General features: G+C 39.1%; 1 protein-coding gene across 3 annotated transcripts in view; it reads right to left on the reverse strand.

Moving 5' to 3' along the window:
* Window positions 1–1,280: 1,280 nt before the first annotated feature.
* The window catches only part of LOC146701220 (MAGUK p55 subfamily member 7-like), a 30,277-nt gene continuing 17,632 nt past the window's right edge, over window positions 1,281–13,925 (reverse strand). For 2 of the 3 annotated variants that reach the window (XM_085467551.1, XM_085467550.1), the window contains 6 exons: window positions 10,065–10,235; window positions 9,534–9,614; window positions 8,460–8,553; window positions 7,665–7,773; window positions 5,925–6,068; window positions 1,281–3,181 (listed from right to left, as the gene is read on the reverse strand). In XM_085467551.1, coding sequence (XP_085323677.1) covers window positions 3,026–3,181; window positions 5,925–6,068; window positions 7,665–7,773; window positions 8,460–8,553; window positions 9,534–9,614; window positions 10,065–10,235 — 755 coding nt within the window. In that variant the 3' untranslated portion in view covers window positions 1,281–3,025. Of the gene's footprint in view, window positions 3,182–5,924; window positions 6,069–7,664; window positions 7,774–8,459; window positions 8,554–9,533; window positions 9,615–10,064; window positions 10,236–12,896; window positions 12,930–13,677; window positions 13,693–13,804; window positions 13,826–13,925 lie in introns of all 3 variants that reach the window. The other variant, XM_085467552.1, reaches the window with a different exon arrangement.

A 13,925-nucleotide genomic window follows, 5' to 3' on the forward strand; every position in this document is an offset into this window, starting at 1 on the left:
TGTGATTTTTTCATGAAGTTATGGCTATTGCCATAACTTGGCAATAGCCATAACTATGGCTATGCCACGTGTGTCTCTTAGATACAGTGAGTACCAAAATGCCACTGAAAATTTGTCACACTTTCTCAAGGATGATACAGTTTGATAACCTCGAGTCAATATGTGTGATGACAAACTAGCTGCCTTAAACTAGCCCACTGAATGAACAATGGGCTTTGAGGTCGGTTCCATAATCATTAATAATCAAGGAACTGACCTCACAGCCCATTGTTCTTTCAGTGGTGCTAGTTTCAGTCATTGTTCAAAGGTACTGTTTATAAGGTTGTGAAAATCCTGCAGTCAGCTGAGACTCAAAGTCGTCACTAAGAGGAGTGACAAAATGTTCCTCCCACTGAAGATGCTACGTCCAGATGAACAGAACTTTTGGGGATTTACTTACTTGGATGACTGAACATGCATCAAGACATAGCTCCCATAACAGAGGTGTGGGACAAGTGGGTAAAGGTTCTTCAGATTTTAGATTTTTAGTGAGTTTGGGTCATTTTTGACCCTAGGCGTGTACAGGACATGAGGACAACAGGAGGGCTAGAGTGTCTTCCTTAAAAGATGCAAAGCAACTTGTGGTATTAACAATTTAAGAGAAAATTTGGTCAAATACACTTACTTAGCACCTCCTAAACCCATCACTGTGCAAGCTTTAGACAGCCTGGAGGTGCTGTTGCCAGTACCCAGTACATCTCCGCATATTAAAAATGAGCCACTGACCTTGATTGCTTTTGGGGGGGAAAAACGTATTTGCCCATTCATTCACTTGTGCGTACAGCCTTGGGAGTGTGGAGGGTTAGTGCCACATTACTGTATGTGAAAGCAGCCATTTTGTGTCCCCCTTTACTCTAGTATCCTAATTATGAAGCAGGAATGAGTGAAAGACATCAGCAGCAATGTGTGGACAAACTGAGTAAGTGGCTTCTCCTCCTCTTCCCCCACCTAGCACTTCTCTGCCCAACACCATTAACTCTCCTTTGCTCTGCTCTACTCTCAAAGTGAGCACCATGGAAGGTGTTTGGGTTAAGTCAACCTGATTTTGATCAGTACAGGATTTCTTCTGAACATCAAGCGGAGGGCGGCTAAATCCTCTTCTTAGGAGCCCCCCCCCCCTTTCACCACCTCCACCTGTTCATTACCTTTATTCACAAAATATGCAACATTTTATTAAAGAGAAGTCGGGATTGTGCTGGTAAACATAAAGTTGTGTTCACTCTTTGCTTGGCTAACAACATATATGAATTAATTTGGGGACATTGCAATTACAAGTTTAGTCGTATTTTCTTTAATAAAAAATGCAGCAGTTATCAAGAATAATGTAAATTCATACAATGTGCCACTTAAAGAGTATATCATTACAGGGAGACATTAAAAAGGTATTTTCTGGAGACTGTACAAATGTGACTTTGATCTGTAAGATGGGCAGCAGGGGGGTGGGGAGGTAGAAAAACTGAATAAACAAAAAGACAAAAAAATGTTGGGACAAAGTATGGCAGACAAGAGTGTTAAAGACTTTTAAATCATATTACATCAGAGCAGTATAACCAATCATGCTTACACTTAAAAAAAAGACACAAATCAAGTTTGTATATGTCACAGTTGGTGGAAAGGGAGAAATAAATGATGCACAATTTGGAAACATACAACCTGAGCTGGACATTCAGCAGAGTAAGAGAGTATTCTTAGAGTAAAGAAAAAAAAGAATAAATATAGAGTTTAAGGAATCATTTAGACAGTTTGGATAATATGCTTAATGCTTTTTTTTACTGAGACTTTGGAAGACTGATAGCACTCTTAGAGTTTTAAATGCAGCTAGAGATTGGAGGCAATCAGCCGAGCAAGCACAGAAATTAAGAGATGAATTCAATATGAACTAACTGTTATTAATAGGGATGAACAATGTACTAAAATCACAAGTTCAGAAAGACTAGCAGACATAGGCTAGCTCCTCCTAATTGTTTCCAGTCTCCAACTATCCTTGCGCTCTACCTCCATGTATAAAGGACAACTTATCCATTGGCTTGTATTTTGTCATATACTAAGCAGATATTAAACACTGCTAAATATGCAAAATATGCAAAAGGTCATCTCTGGGAGGCAGTGCATACGAGCACTAGTTTCTGTTTGCACAGGCTAGGTGAGGGGCAACCAATCAAAGAAAGTATACTTTTAAGGAGCAGGAAGTTAAAAAACAAAACAAAACAAAACAACAGCCCAAAGCATAAATAAATAAAATATGGATTGTTTTTGTGTGAATTCTGGTGAATAAAAATGTAGCTGGAATTATAGTCTCCCCTTAATTTAAAGGAGGTCAGCTTGTCCCAGAATCAACAAGAGAGCAAAATCTGGAGCTAGGAGAATTGTAGCAGTGCTGATAATAGAGCCAAATAAAGCCAAGTAGAGCTGACAGAGCCAAAAAACTAAACTAGGGTGACGAACAAAAAAATGCTAGATTGAGAGAAAAAAATGCTTCTAGTAAAAAGAGGCTGTCATAGAGATGGCTACAGCTAAGATCATATTAAAGTCATAAATGTATATAAAATGCATAAAAAGGACTACAAGCAGATATTAGAAAATATATTAATTTCTTTTAAATAAAATTACACTTATTGCCCTTTCTCAAGAGTGTACCTGACAGTGTTTTGCTTGGAATAACAGTCATGGAAGATTTTAGATGTACAAAAGTCTAGTAAGACAGAAGGCAAGTATGTTTTCCTTTCTCCTCTTTCCCTGGTGCTGTGCTCTTTTACAGACAAACACATGTAAGTTGTCCACGAAGAAGAAATACATCAATCCCTTTGGTTTCTAATGGTCTAATGTTATAAAACCACTAAAGGAGTCCTGTTTGGCCGGTTTACTGATGTGCTGGCAGGACTGCTGGTGCTACGATGCTCCAAGCTCGCTCCACGTTCCGGTTTGGACCAAGGCGCTCCAAGTTGTGGCCATGGATGTGTGACCCAGACTGAGACCCTGATCAATGTCAAAGTCTTAGATTCTGGAAAGAAGCCTGCAGCCACAACTGCAGCTCGCTGAAGGCAACATCGAGGTTGTCGTTGACTATAACCATCTCAAACAGATGGCTGTACTGAGTCTCCATTGTCTGGGCCGTGTTCACCATCTCCTGAAAGTCTTCCTCCTGGGAAAAGAGGGAAGAGACAAAATAGATGGAAGTTAAAAACACAAAACGAATAAAATCTCTTTCGTCAGTCGTCCAAGTGACTGATGAAACGTTTCTCCCACTGAGAACGCTACGTCCAGATGAACAGAATCAACTTTTGGAGAACTTATTTTATCATTTATCATTCAAGTAAATACTGCCTTTCTAAATGAGCCCAGGTATCTCTTGGTAGGTTAGGGTGCTGTGTTTTTACTGGGAACACTTAACTTTAAATTGGACTTTAGCTCATTTTCGCTGCTTGTATCTGTGATCTCGTTCTTTCAATCACTACCCAAAGTTCATGACCATAGATGAGGGGAGGGACATAGATCCACGGATGAATTGACAGCTTTGCTTTTACACGCTGTCATGATGAAGCTGTCTCTTACAGGGACTTTTGCCAGCAGTTCCTTCAGAATGTTTCTGGTGGTTTCTGCTTCATAATGGATTAGCTGTGTTTTTGTCTGCCCAACAAGAACATTAATCTGAGCAGGAAGCCGTTTAAGGAACAGCAAGCTGGGTTTGGAAGATGAATAGAAAATCAGAGAACTTAAAAAGAAAAGATTGGTTTAGGATGATGCCTCTTCTGGGGGACCAAACTTGAGAAAAAGCACACCCGGGACTTGTTTATTCCCACTAGGTGGCCTAATTTCCACAAGAAGTTATGTAGCATCTTGTGCCTGTTTAAGTACTTTGTAACAGCATAGATAAATTTCATTGCACAGCAACTAAATACTGAGTCACAGTTTAGGTGAACGTTCCCCCTGTTTTTATTGTAATTCTTTTATTTGTAGCCTTTATACATTTGTTGCTTTTACCTTACAGGACTATAAATCTTTACGCATTTCAGTGGCATGAAGCAGCACGTGTCAGCCTCAGTATCCTCTTTTACAAGCAACCACGTTCTCTGCTGGACACCTGCTTTGTTGTGCCAATAAAACCCACCTGTCTTTGCGTTTTAAAAAAGTGTCAGAAACCAAAGAGATTTCCTCAAATCACTTTGAAATGCCTGTGGTTCTTTCAGATTGGGTGCCAGTTTCTATGCTAACCACATTACAGCTGGGATTTTGCATTACATCAGATTGTTTTGCTTGTATTCACATCACGCTTCCAGCCAGCTCGACTGAAACAATGAGACGACTGTTCCTCGGCCTTTATCATTAAAGCAGACCTGTCTCTTGCAAAGAAAAATACAGCTAGCGTTGGATTGAAAATGTCTGGGACGACTTGCCCAACAACAGCTTCCCTTCATTTAATAGTAAATATAAGATGGGTTTGGTTCTGTCAGTGTACATGAACATTTACACAGAGACTTTGTTTGTTAGCTGGTTGAAATACAGCCCGCTGTCACACAGCTTTATAGAAGTATATTTGTATTACATGAGAGAATAACAGAAGCTAATAAAGGGACGTTAAAACTGCAACAGACTGTTCACAACCAGATTGCTTCTGACAACTAAAGCTTATTGTTCTCAAGACCCAGCTGGGAAATAAGGAGCGGACTGAGACAGAATTATGTTTACCTGTGTGAATAATATAAGCTGATGCTGTGTCTGTATCAAGGTTTAACAAGCTGACCTTCAACCATAAATTCACTGCATGTTCTAGGTGAAAGTGTATTGTACTCTAGCATTTTCCTCAACACTTATTACCCATAAATGCACTAAATTATGCCTCAATAAGTCGGATCCTATTATATTTTGTGTGAATATGACTTGACTAACTATCAGCTCTGGGCATATGTGTTGTAACTTTTTTAAACAGAGTAATGTTTGACCTTTTGATTTGACATGTGAGTTAAAGGTAAATCAACACATGTGGAAATGAAACCACTGGCTATCGACTGATGACAAATTAGCTTTTTATTAGCTTTCAAAAGTTTTCTACATTCCTAAACAATGACCCCTTTGGCTCAGATGTCTGCTGCCTATACCAGAAGCCCTGAAATATTGCCAGTTGTTCTACAGAGGTCAACTAAAGTCCTGTGACTGTATCACTGCAGATTGCATGTGTGTGACTTGTAGTTCATCGTAATATAATTGCCAGAGACTGCTTATTTTCAGGTCATTTCAGATCGGGTCTGACTACCAGGCTTTTAATTTTTATGGGGTTGTGTTTGGGAAATTAATTTGTACCAGTTTGTAATTTCTCTATGGTCCATTCTGGTGTCAGTATAGAGTTGATAGAGCTATGACTAGAAATGTATCAGTGGAGTCATCAACTGACGTGGAATTAAGATCTGCTGGAATTGCAGCTTAATTTGACTGCATGTCCTGCCTGAAGTAATGCTATGCTTGATTTGACAACTTTAGGAAGGTTTAACTGCTATATTAGCTCAAATAGAGCTGTTGAAACTGAAGAGAAATATTTTTATTTCACAGTATCACGTGAACCGTGCTTGAATGAAATGTACAGGATTGTATTCGTTCCTTGTTGGTCTTCAGAACGGCCATTTGCCCCAAGGCTGCACTTTGAAAACATCTGTTTGAATCAACCAAGCACCACGATGTACCTCAAGCAAAAAATACATCAGAACAAATCACATAAAACAGGTCGTGTGGACAGAGAGAAAGATACATTTAAACCCGACCAAGTCACAGTTACACAGTAACAATTTCCTCTTGCTTTTCTATCTCAACTTAAGCAGGGAGGTAATATCTGATTAACATACGATATAAACTATCAGCCATGTACAACCCACACACTAGAAATAAGTTTTTACCGTGAAGGGTTTGGTGGAGTCCTTGTCGTCTTTGCCTGATATAATTTGGGGTTTCTTTCTGGTCTCTCTCAGTCTGTCGACGGTCGGGGGCTTCACGAACACAACGAAAGGTTTAAACTCTGCTGTTCGAAGATGCTTTATTAGCTGAAAAGAATAAAAGTGGATGCAGAGAAAAAGGAGTTAGGCATTTGGCAGCACATTAAGACGTAATCACAAAGTGTGTCACGTATGGTATAAACAGACTGTGAAAAAATTAATAGACAAAACGTTTAAAAATATAATCCTGAAAAAAAAAAGGTTGCCAATTCATGGTCCACTTGTAATAGTGATATGAACTGGATTATGGGGTTGTCACAAAGTCCAGTTTAACAGATTCAGTCTGCTGATTTCAAATCGAGAAGATATTAAAAATTAAAATCTTCCTTCTATTTTTAAGCAAAGACATTTTCTGCCTTAAGTTCCTCAGACATGAAAAGTTGAGGCTTTTCTTCCATTCTCTCATTGTAAACCGAATATATTTCTGTTTTGCTGAAGCATTAAATCTTAAATTACCTTTTAACTTATTGACCTCTCTAGAATGAAGAAGTCTTTGCATAAATGACTTATTAGTTGGACAGAACAATTAATAATGACCACAGAGCAGATGACTTCCCATCATTCTGAGTGAATCTAGAACTTTGAAATCATGTTTATAGTTTTTGTCATTTAAAAATGACTCACAAACACCAATCTGAGGGATAAAGACTACTCACACTAACTCATCACAGCTTTTAAATTCTTTTGGAAGATAGTGGAGGATATATATGTTTTTATTTATGCCTGATCTTTGTGTCTGTCTCTTCTTTGTGGTGACAGTTTTCTGAAATAACATGCCAATCTGGTACCTCAAGGGCCTTTCACATAGGATATGGCAAGTGCAGAGCTCTGAAACCCATTTGTTTCTATTGCTTGCGCCACTCAATAACAGTTTTAAAGAGCAAGTGCGCCGGTAAGAGTACTCTTGCATGCAAGGGTCAACGTTTAACTGGGTTAAACTTGGTTAAACTTTGACTGCTGCGACGTACCGTCGCACGACCAACAGAAACGAAGCAAACAGCCCTACTAAGTTCAACCACACAATGAATGAAAACAAGGAGGAAAAGTTGATTGTGTGTGTTTCCGAGTTCAACAAACTTCATGACACAAGTTGACATGCATACTGAGACTTTGGGAGGAAACAACACAAGTGTTCACTTGTGGGGACAGTGCCAAAGCTTTCTTTTTTATGGATGAGAAATAGCTGGTCCATCGAGTTTTCGACGTACAAGAGCGCAACAACCACTGCAAGACAAATTTTAGGCCACTCGCTCCAGCTCGTGGTAGGTGCGCCCAATGTGAAAGGCTTTCAGAGGTATGAGAGAGATGAGATTTGATTAGAGGTGGTGTCTGGTGTCTGGTTCTGGCATGATCATCTGACCTTCTTGCTATGCTAATAGCAGTGGGTCAAGACCCACAACTCACAACAAGATGGATAAAAAACTTAATGGAGAGGCAGCAGCGGAACCACTGGGAAACAGCTTCCATCATTCACTCAGTTGGTCAATAACTGAGAAATGGCATTACTGTGGAGGTTTATGGTGACATAAGCCAAAGAGGAAATCTTCAAATAAAGTAACAGGGCGATCTGCTTCTGAGACAGGTAGTTTCCAAAACAGGCTAAGAATACAGTACAGGGATGGTGAGAAAGAAGGTGTCACTCACATGAGGCTGGACATCCAGCAGGCACACTTTCTTCTTTGAGAGGATTGAACGTATCGAGTCCAGACTTGTGCCGTAGAAATTCCCTTTGTACTCGCCATGCTCAATGAACCTGAGACATGAAAAGAAGAGTGATGAGAAAAAGCACGAACGCACATCTTTGGATGGACACATGGACAAAGTTTCAAATAATTATGTCAGTTTTTAGAAGAGTAATTACTGTAATCTGAGTTAAAGCTCAGGCCTTGTACCTGAGCTAAAAGAGGTTCTTTTAGACTGTGACGAGACAAGGATTATTTTTAACTGCATATATTGTCCAAGAAAGAAAATATAGATCTTGAAATGAGCATCAGGAGGACATTTTTAAACTAGTTTACATAAAACAAACAAACCTTTTTCCACTGTATTAGATATGTTAATTTGTGCTTTTAAGATTTTTTTATATATCCTCATAAGAGCAGGATTTTTTTTTTAAAACAGCAACTTTCAACTTTCATTTTTATAATTAATTTTCTACAATCACTGTGATTTCTGAGATTAGAGTTTTGAGAAATGGTGATAAACCAAAACAATTCATAATTGTTCTCTCCATGGTAGTAAACATTAAAGAAAGGCCGTTTGAAATAGAGACGTACAAACATATAATCTACACACAGCAGGATATCCAAAAAAGTTGTTCTCTTTTTTTTCCCAGGGAAAAAGTACTTTTGTTTTGGCCAGAGTATGAATATCAATTGTTCATCTCTGCTGCATAAAGTCTGAATGTGTGTTGTGATTGAATTCATCAGTTTTGCTTACTTGTTGTTTTGGATGTCCGTCTCAAAGAGCTGCTTGGAGATGAAGTGGTAATCCACACCATCGGTCTCCTGGTTCTTCTTGGGTCGACTGGTGTCTGAGTGAAAGAAGATGAAGATGGAAAGAGAGGGAGTGATGCCTGTGAGTCATTGCAATGAATAGTGCAATGCTCCTTGTGTGCAACAAGCAGAGAGACAGAGAGAGAGCCGGTGGTCTCCAAAGCTCCGGTTTTCAAATTAACAAAAAGAAGCAACACTTTTGGGCTTAACCCGAAACAACAGCAAGTGTTAAACATATCCATGTGTCCACTGGCAGCGATCAAACATTCAAAAAGAGCGAGACGAGACACTTTCCGATTCTCCTTCCTCTCAATGAGAGCCAGGACCTGTGCCATACGTTTCCTATACGGGTCTGAATCAGACTGTCTGGGCTCTATTAAACAACAGCAGCACAGGTCACATTTGAGAACAATTAACAGGCTGTGTGGAGAGAAAAAGGCCACGCCAATGGGATTTTAATACCGGGGACATTTCAAGTGTCAGACTTTGGCTGGGGGAAGACAATAAAGTCATAAAACTTGGTTATAAAAGTTTTTTTTTTTCAATAATTAAAAAAATCTCTCTATGTAAAGAAATATTTCAAATAGTGAGAACAGTGAGAATAATACAGCCACGTTTTTATTACATTTTATTTTATTTCATTTATGTTGCATCCTCAATTCAAGATAAAGCACAGAACGGAAGAAAGACAGAAACTTTAGTTTCGGCACACAAATGTTTAAAGGTTTCTTTGGGATGAAACAAAGAGAAAAGAGATTGTTGGGAACACCACATTTAATGGTCAGCGAATTAACTTCTATTCTATTAACTAGTATAAAGCACACATTCACATATAAGACGCAGAGATAAGAACAAAGAAATATGCAGAGCGAAAGACAAATGAACTGTACTGTTCAGCCAAAGTTTGGTGGGCTTAAATCAGAAGAGTGAAGTTATCTTTTTTCCTTTTTTTTAATTTAACCTTTATTTACACAGGTAGTCACACTGACACCCAATGTCTCTTTTACAGGACACTTACGTGGAATGGTCACACTGAAGTGCTGGGGGTCAGAGATCAACAGTTTCTTCTTCAGTTCACTCAAGCCGACACCTGTGGGTCCTACACACAAACATCTAATTATAAACTCTGCCAAACTCCTCATCACGTTATTATCACATCCATAACATGATATGAGACATTCAAACTTTCTTTCGTCTGTACTTGGTGGTTAGAGTTGCCGAGGTTAACTCAAGACCTCAAACACTAATGATGAGAATATAAATTCAAATGTCTAATAGGATCAAATGATGAACTAATGAAAATTTGTATCCAAAAGATCTAAAGTTACTTTCTGGTTATTCATATTCACTTCTTAGGAACAGATGATAGAGAAACATAATATTCAGCTTCTCTCTTGCAGAGCTGGGCCACCTTTATTATTTCTGTCGTCTCTATGTGACAATGAGATTGAAGGTGAGGATTTTCATTAAATTCGGTATCCTAACAGCAACAGTGTGTGAGGTAAGCAGCGACATCAGAGTTTGAGAACTTAAATTTCTCTTTACTCACCTACTAGCACCACCAGCCTGTGTTTGTCTCCCCTTTGCCTGCGGTACGGGACGACTTCCTCGTATGTGGGCACGTCAGCCATGTCGTACATTTCACTCTTCTTCGCCTCGTACATGGACTTGGTGGTCTTTCTGTCTCTCCTGCTGAGGCGAAAGCTTCTCCTGAACCCAGCTGGAGGTCAGCATGAGCCAAAAGAGGAGACAGAAGAAACAGATCAATCAATACAAAAAAAGAAAATTCTTTGTCAGTAGTGTAAAATCCAGCACAACCGTATGTACACATACAAATACTGTGGACTTCAATTTATAGTTGTTTCAGGATCTTGGCAAACACCTCCACACAAACATTACTTTCCCCAGGTGACATCAAACAGGTGAAAACTCATCATAGGTCTATCATCATCCAAAATACAGTCCCTCTCTCCTCTTGCACCCGCTGACACACTCACTAAAATAACACAGGTAACTAATTACACAACAACAACAACAACAACAACAACCATCCTGTCTTCCATACCAGTGGAAACTGTATTACACAGAGAGGATGACAATGAATGTGCTCCAAATTTTAGAACAAGTCAGGTATGGGTAAACGAAGCTTGCTCATTTGTTCTGGAAAGCCTCATAAGATGATCCAAACACGAACAAGTTAGTAAAAAGAAAGGAACTGGCACAAAGTTCCGATCTCTACTTTGATTCAAAGCCCCTTCAGTAAAGTAGAAGTGCAAAAATGTGAAGGAAAAAGATGAGCATATTTAACACAAGCTGGGACGACGCACACTTACACACAGATACATACAGGAAGCGACTTTACTTCCACAAACAAACAGTTAAATGAAAACAGAAAGTTGGTGTAAAGATTGAAATCAGTGAATGAATCTAAGCGTCATCAGCTTAAATGTAAATTAATCTCTACACTTGATGTAACCTAACACTGACCCCCACAGCTGCTCTGTATCAGCCCAACACAGAGCTTTACTGTGATTTCACCACATTAATGCAAGCTAACCTGTTTATTCTGCAAATATGATATTATAGAAAGACAAAGTTAGTATACTCACACAATGAAAATAGACCATTTGTCAAAACACATATGTGATATGTGATTAAAAATTTTGACATGTAACCTTTAAATCTGCAGGTCATTAAATGTCCCAGAGCAGAGATCAGCTTTAAAAATAATCTCTACTCTTTCTCTCCTGACCTGACTTTCTTATCTTTCTCCGTCTCTTAGTGAAGTTAGCTCTCTTTCTTTTCTCTCCTTGTGAAATACAGCAGCTGGACCTTTAACTAGCAACACACTGAGACGAACAGCACACAAACAGCTTGAGTCTGCTGATGTTTGTTGAGCTGATAGAAATGTTGTAGAAACATTATGTTGTGAAGCAAGGTTACTCCCTTTATATTCATTCCTCTTTTGTAACACTAGCTACAAGCTGACTAAAACATACAGACAAACGCATTTTTTCCGACTCAATTTCAGCTGATACTGTTGAGTCTAGAGTAACGAGCCTGTTTTAAAAATGATATTTGTGCAAAAATGTAGAGAATAAGAGTAAATACTCAGGTAAAGTACAGATACCTGAAGGTTCTACTTAAGTACAGTAACGAAGTAGCCTCTAAACAGTGCTTACTAAGGAGATATCATTCTCAAGTTTGCAGGCTGTAAAATCAGGAATCTGTTCATCCCAAAGTTGTGCTCAAGAATGACTCTGGCAATGGAAGTTACAGACGTTGCATCATTGAGAGGCATGGGGAGAAAACAAACCAAAAACTAAGGACAACAACTGCCGCCCCCTCCCACTCCTTTATTTCCCCATGCAACCTCAGCAGCATTGCAAAAGCATCTGTAAGTTCTAAGATTTCAAACTTTTAGGGACAGGCCAACTTTAAATCATACAACCACATCCAACAGGCTGAAAAGCCATGCAGCAAGTACTCTCATAGAGAAGATGTTATTATAACTCACTATTTTTTACTTCTTCTCCCGAGGTTCTCTCATTTCATTTAAACCTCGTTCTTGGCTGCTGGACTCAAGGTGCTGGACTTTTTTGGGCAAAAAAATGGAATAATGTTTGGCAGAGTTCGGCTTTGGGAGTGACCCTGATTGAGCTTGGCAGACATGACTCAAATGTAGTATTTATAAACTTGCGTGTGCTCTGGATATCCTGTGAAATCTGGAGTCTAAATGTGCAAATGACAGTGGTAATAAAAACACGATGGGAAACATTTTCTGTACAAGACAGGGATTTGGAAGCAGCTCTCTGGAATTAAAGTGGTTGCAGAACCAAAGTGGGCCATGGTAATTGTCATTAAGTCTGACTGGAACCACATCAGCAAGACCGCCCTTCATCCGGACCTCCACAATGCAGCGAAGCACACAAACCTTTCTTTTAAGCCAACTCCAACCAGAACCTCTCAAAGAAGTCCTCAGACCCACAGCAGAGGCAGAACAGGATAACTACATACTGCAAATCCATGACATGATCTGCCAGTGCACTCATGCTGTCAGCATGGGAGCACAAATAGCACAGCACAGTGAGAAAGTACAAAACTATTAAAGTCCAAAAAGTGAATTATGTAAGAAGGTTTAAGAAGTGAATTATTTGCCCCACAAGTGCTCTGTGAGTTAGAAGAACAGGTCAAAGGTATGAACAACTGTTCCGTCCTGTGAAACATGTATGACTTAATAGTTCTTAGAAGATGATATATGAAGGATTCATGTGGAAAAAACAAAACTTGTACTTGGCCACTGTCCTCATATTTATTGTAACAGTGAAATGACCACATCTGGCAGGAAAAGGCAAGAAGACAAAAGAAGACAATCTCTCACCTAGGTGAAATCCACCACTATAATCAGCATCCTCTGGTGATGAAAAGAAAGGAGCCAAAGAGAACCACAACATCAAGTTAAAGAGAATAGTCAGAAATGAGCTGCGGCCCTCTAAATATGATAAAGGGGAAAACACACAGGTGCTGTTAAGAAGAGAGTGATCAGAGAGGTTTGGGGTAAATTTTGCTTGAGTTACATTTTATAGTGTGTTCGTTATTTTTAAATATTGGCCTTTGCCCAGAATGACAGCCACGCATGTAGAGGTAAATTCAAGGACAGGTTACATATAACCTCCATCTAGTGAGCAGCTAAAGTTGACCAAAATAAACAAAATACTCTCTTTTTCTTTACAGAACTAACAATGCTGACAAATGTTGATGGTCCCAGCTAACTGACTAAGCCCCATTTAGCCTTACAGGCCACTACATTCTTGGCTGTGGTGTTGGACGATTCTTGGAGACAGTGAATCAGTTTGTGCTGTGACTGAGTCCAACAAATATTACTTGTGACGGGATGATTCTCAAAAATGATGTCCACATTTGTGAAAATGAGTCGAGGAAAGATGAGGCTTTGTAAAATGTTAAAGTCAATAAAATCTATGAGGAACCATTGACTGTGACAACTAATGTTACTCTTAAATGGTGAATAGCTTTAATGGGTCAATTGGGGAGATGAGGTAAGAAGTGGACCTCATTACACACAAATAGCATGAAGGGGAACCAATCACAGATGGTTGGGTTAGTAAAGTCCTACTCGGTGGAGGATGTCAGAAAAGTAGTACCTTCAATCTCTTCAGCTTTGAGTGCAAGAGAAGCAAGGAATGGAAATTAGGTAATACTAAACAAAATATTAGATTAGGAAAGTAAACATAACTCAGGGATGAGGAAGAAATATAAGAAGAAACCTACCAAACTCTACTGTCACATCATCTTAGAAAAGCAGAGCAAAAGACAACAGAGAGAACATTATAAAACATTTTAAAGCTGAGTGCCACATCCACAAACATCCTATGCAGGTTCAATTCAGTCA

Source organism: Copadichromis virginalis, linkage group LG9, assembly GCF_057382275.1.
Source record: "Copadichromis virginalis isolate Kocher_CV1m ecotype Utaka linkage group LG9, C_Virginalis_male_GT1.1, whole genome shotgun sequence".
Taxonomy (NCBI): domain Eukaryota; kingdom Metazoa; phylum Chordata; class Actinopteri; order Cichliformes; family Cichlidae; genus Copadichromis; species Copadichromis virginalis.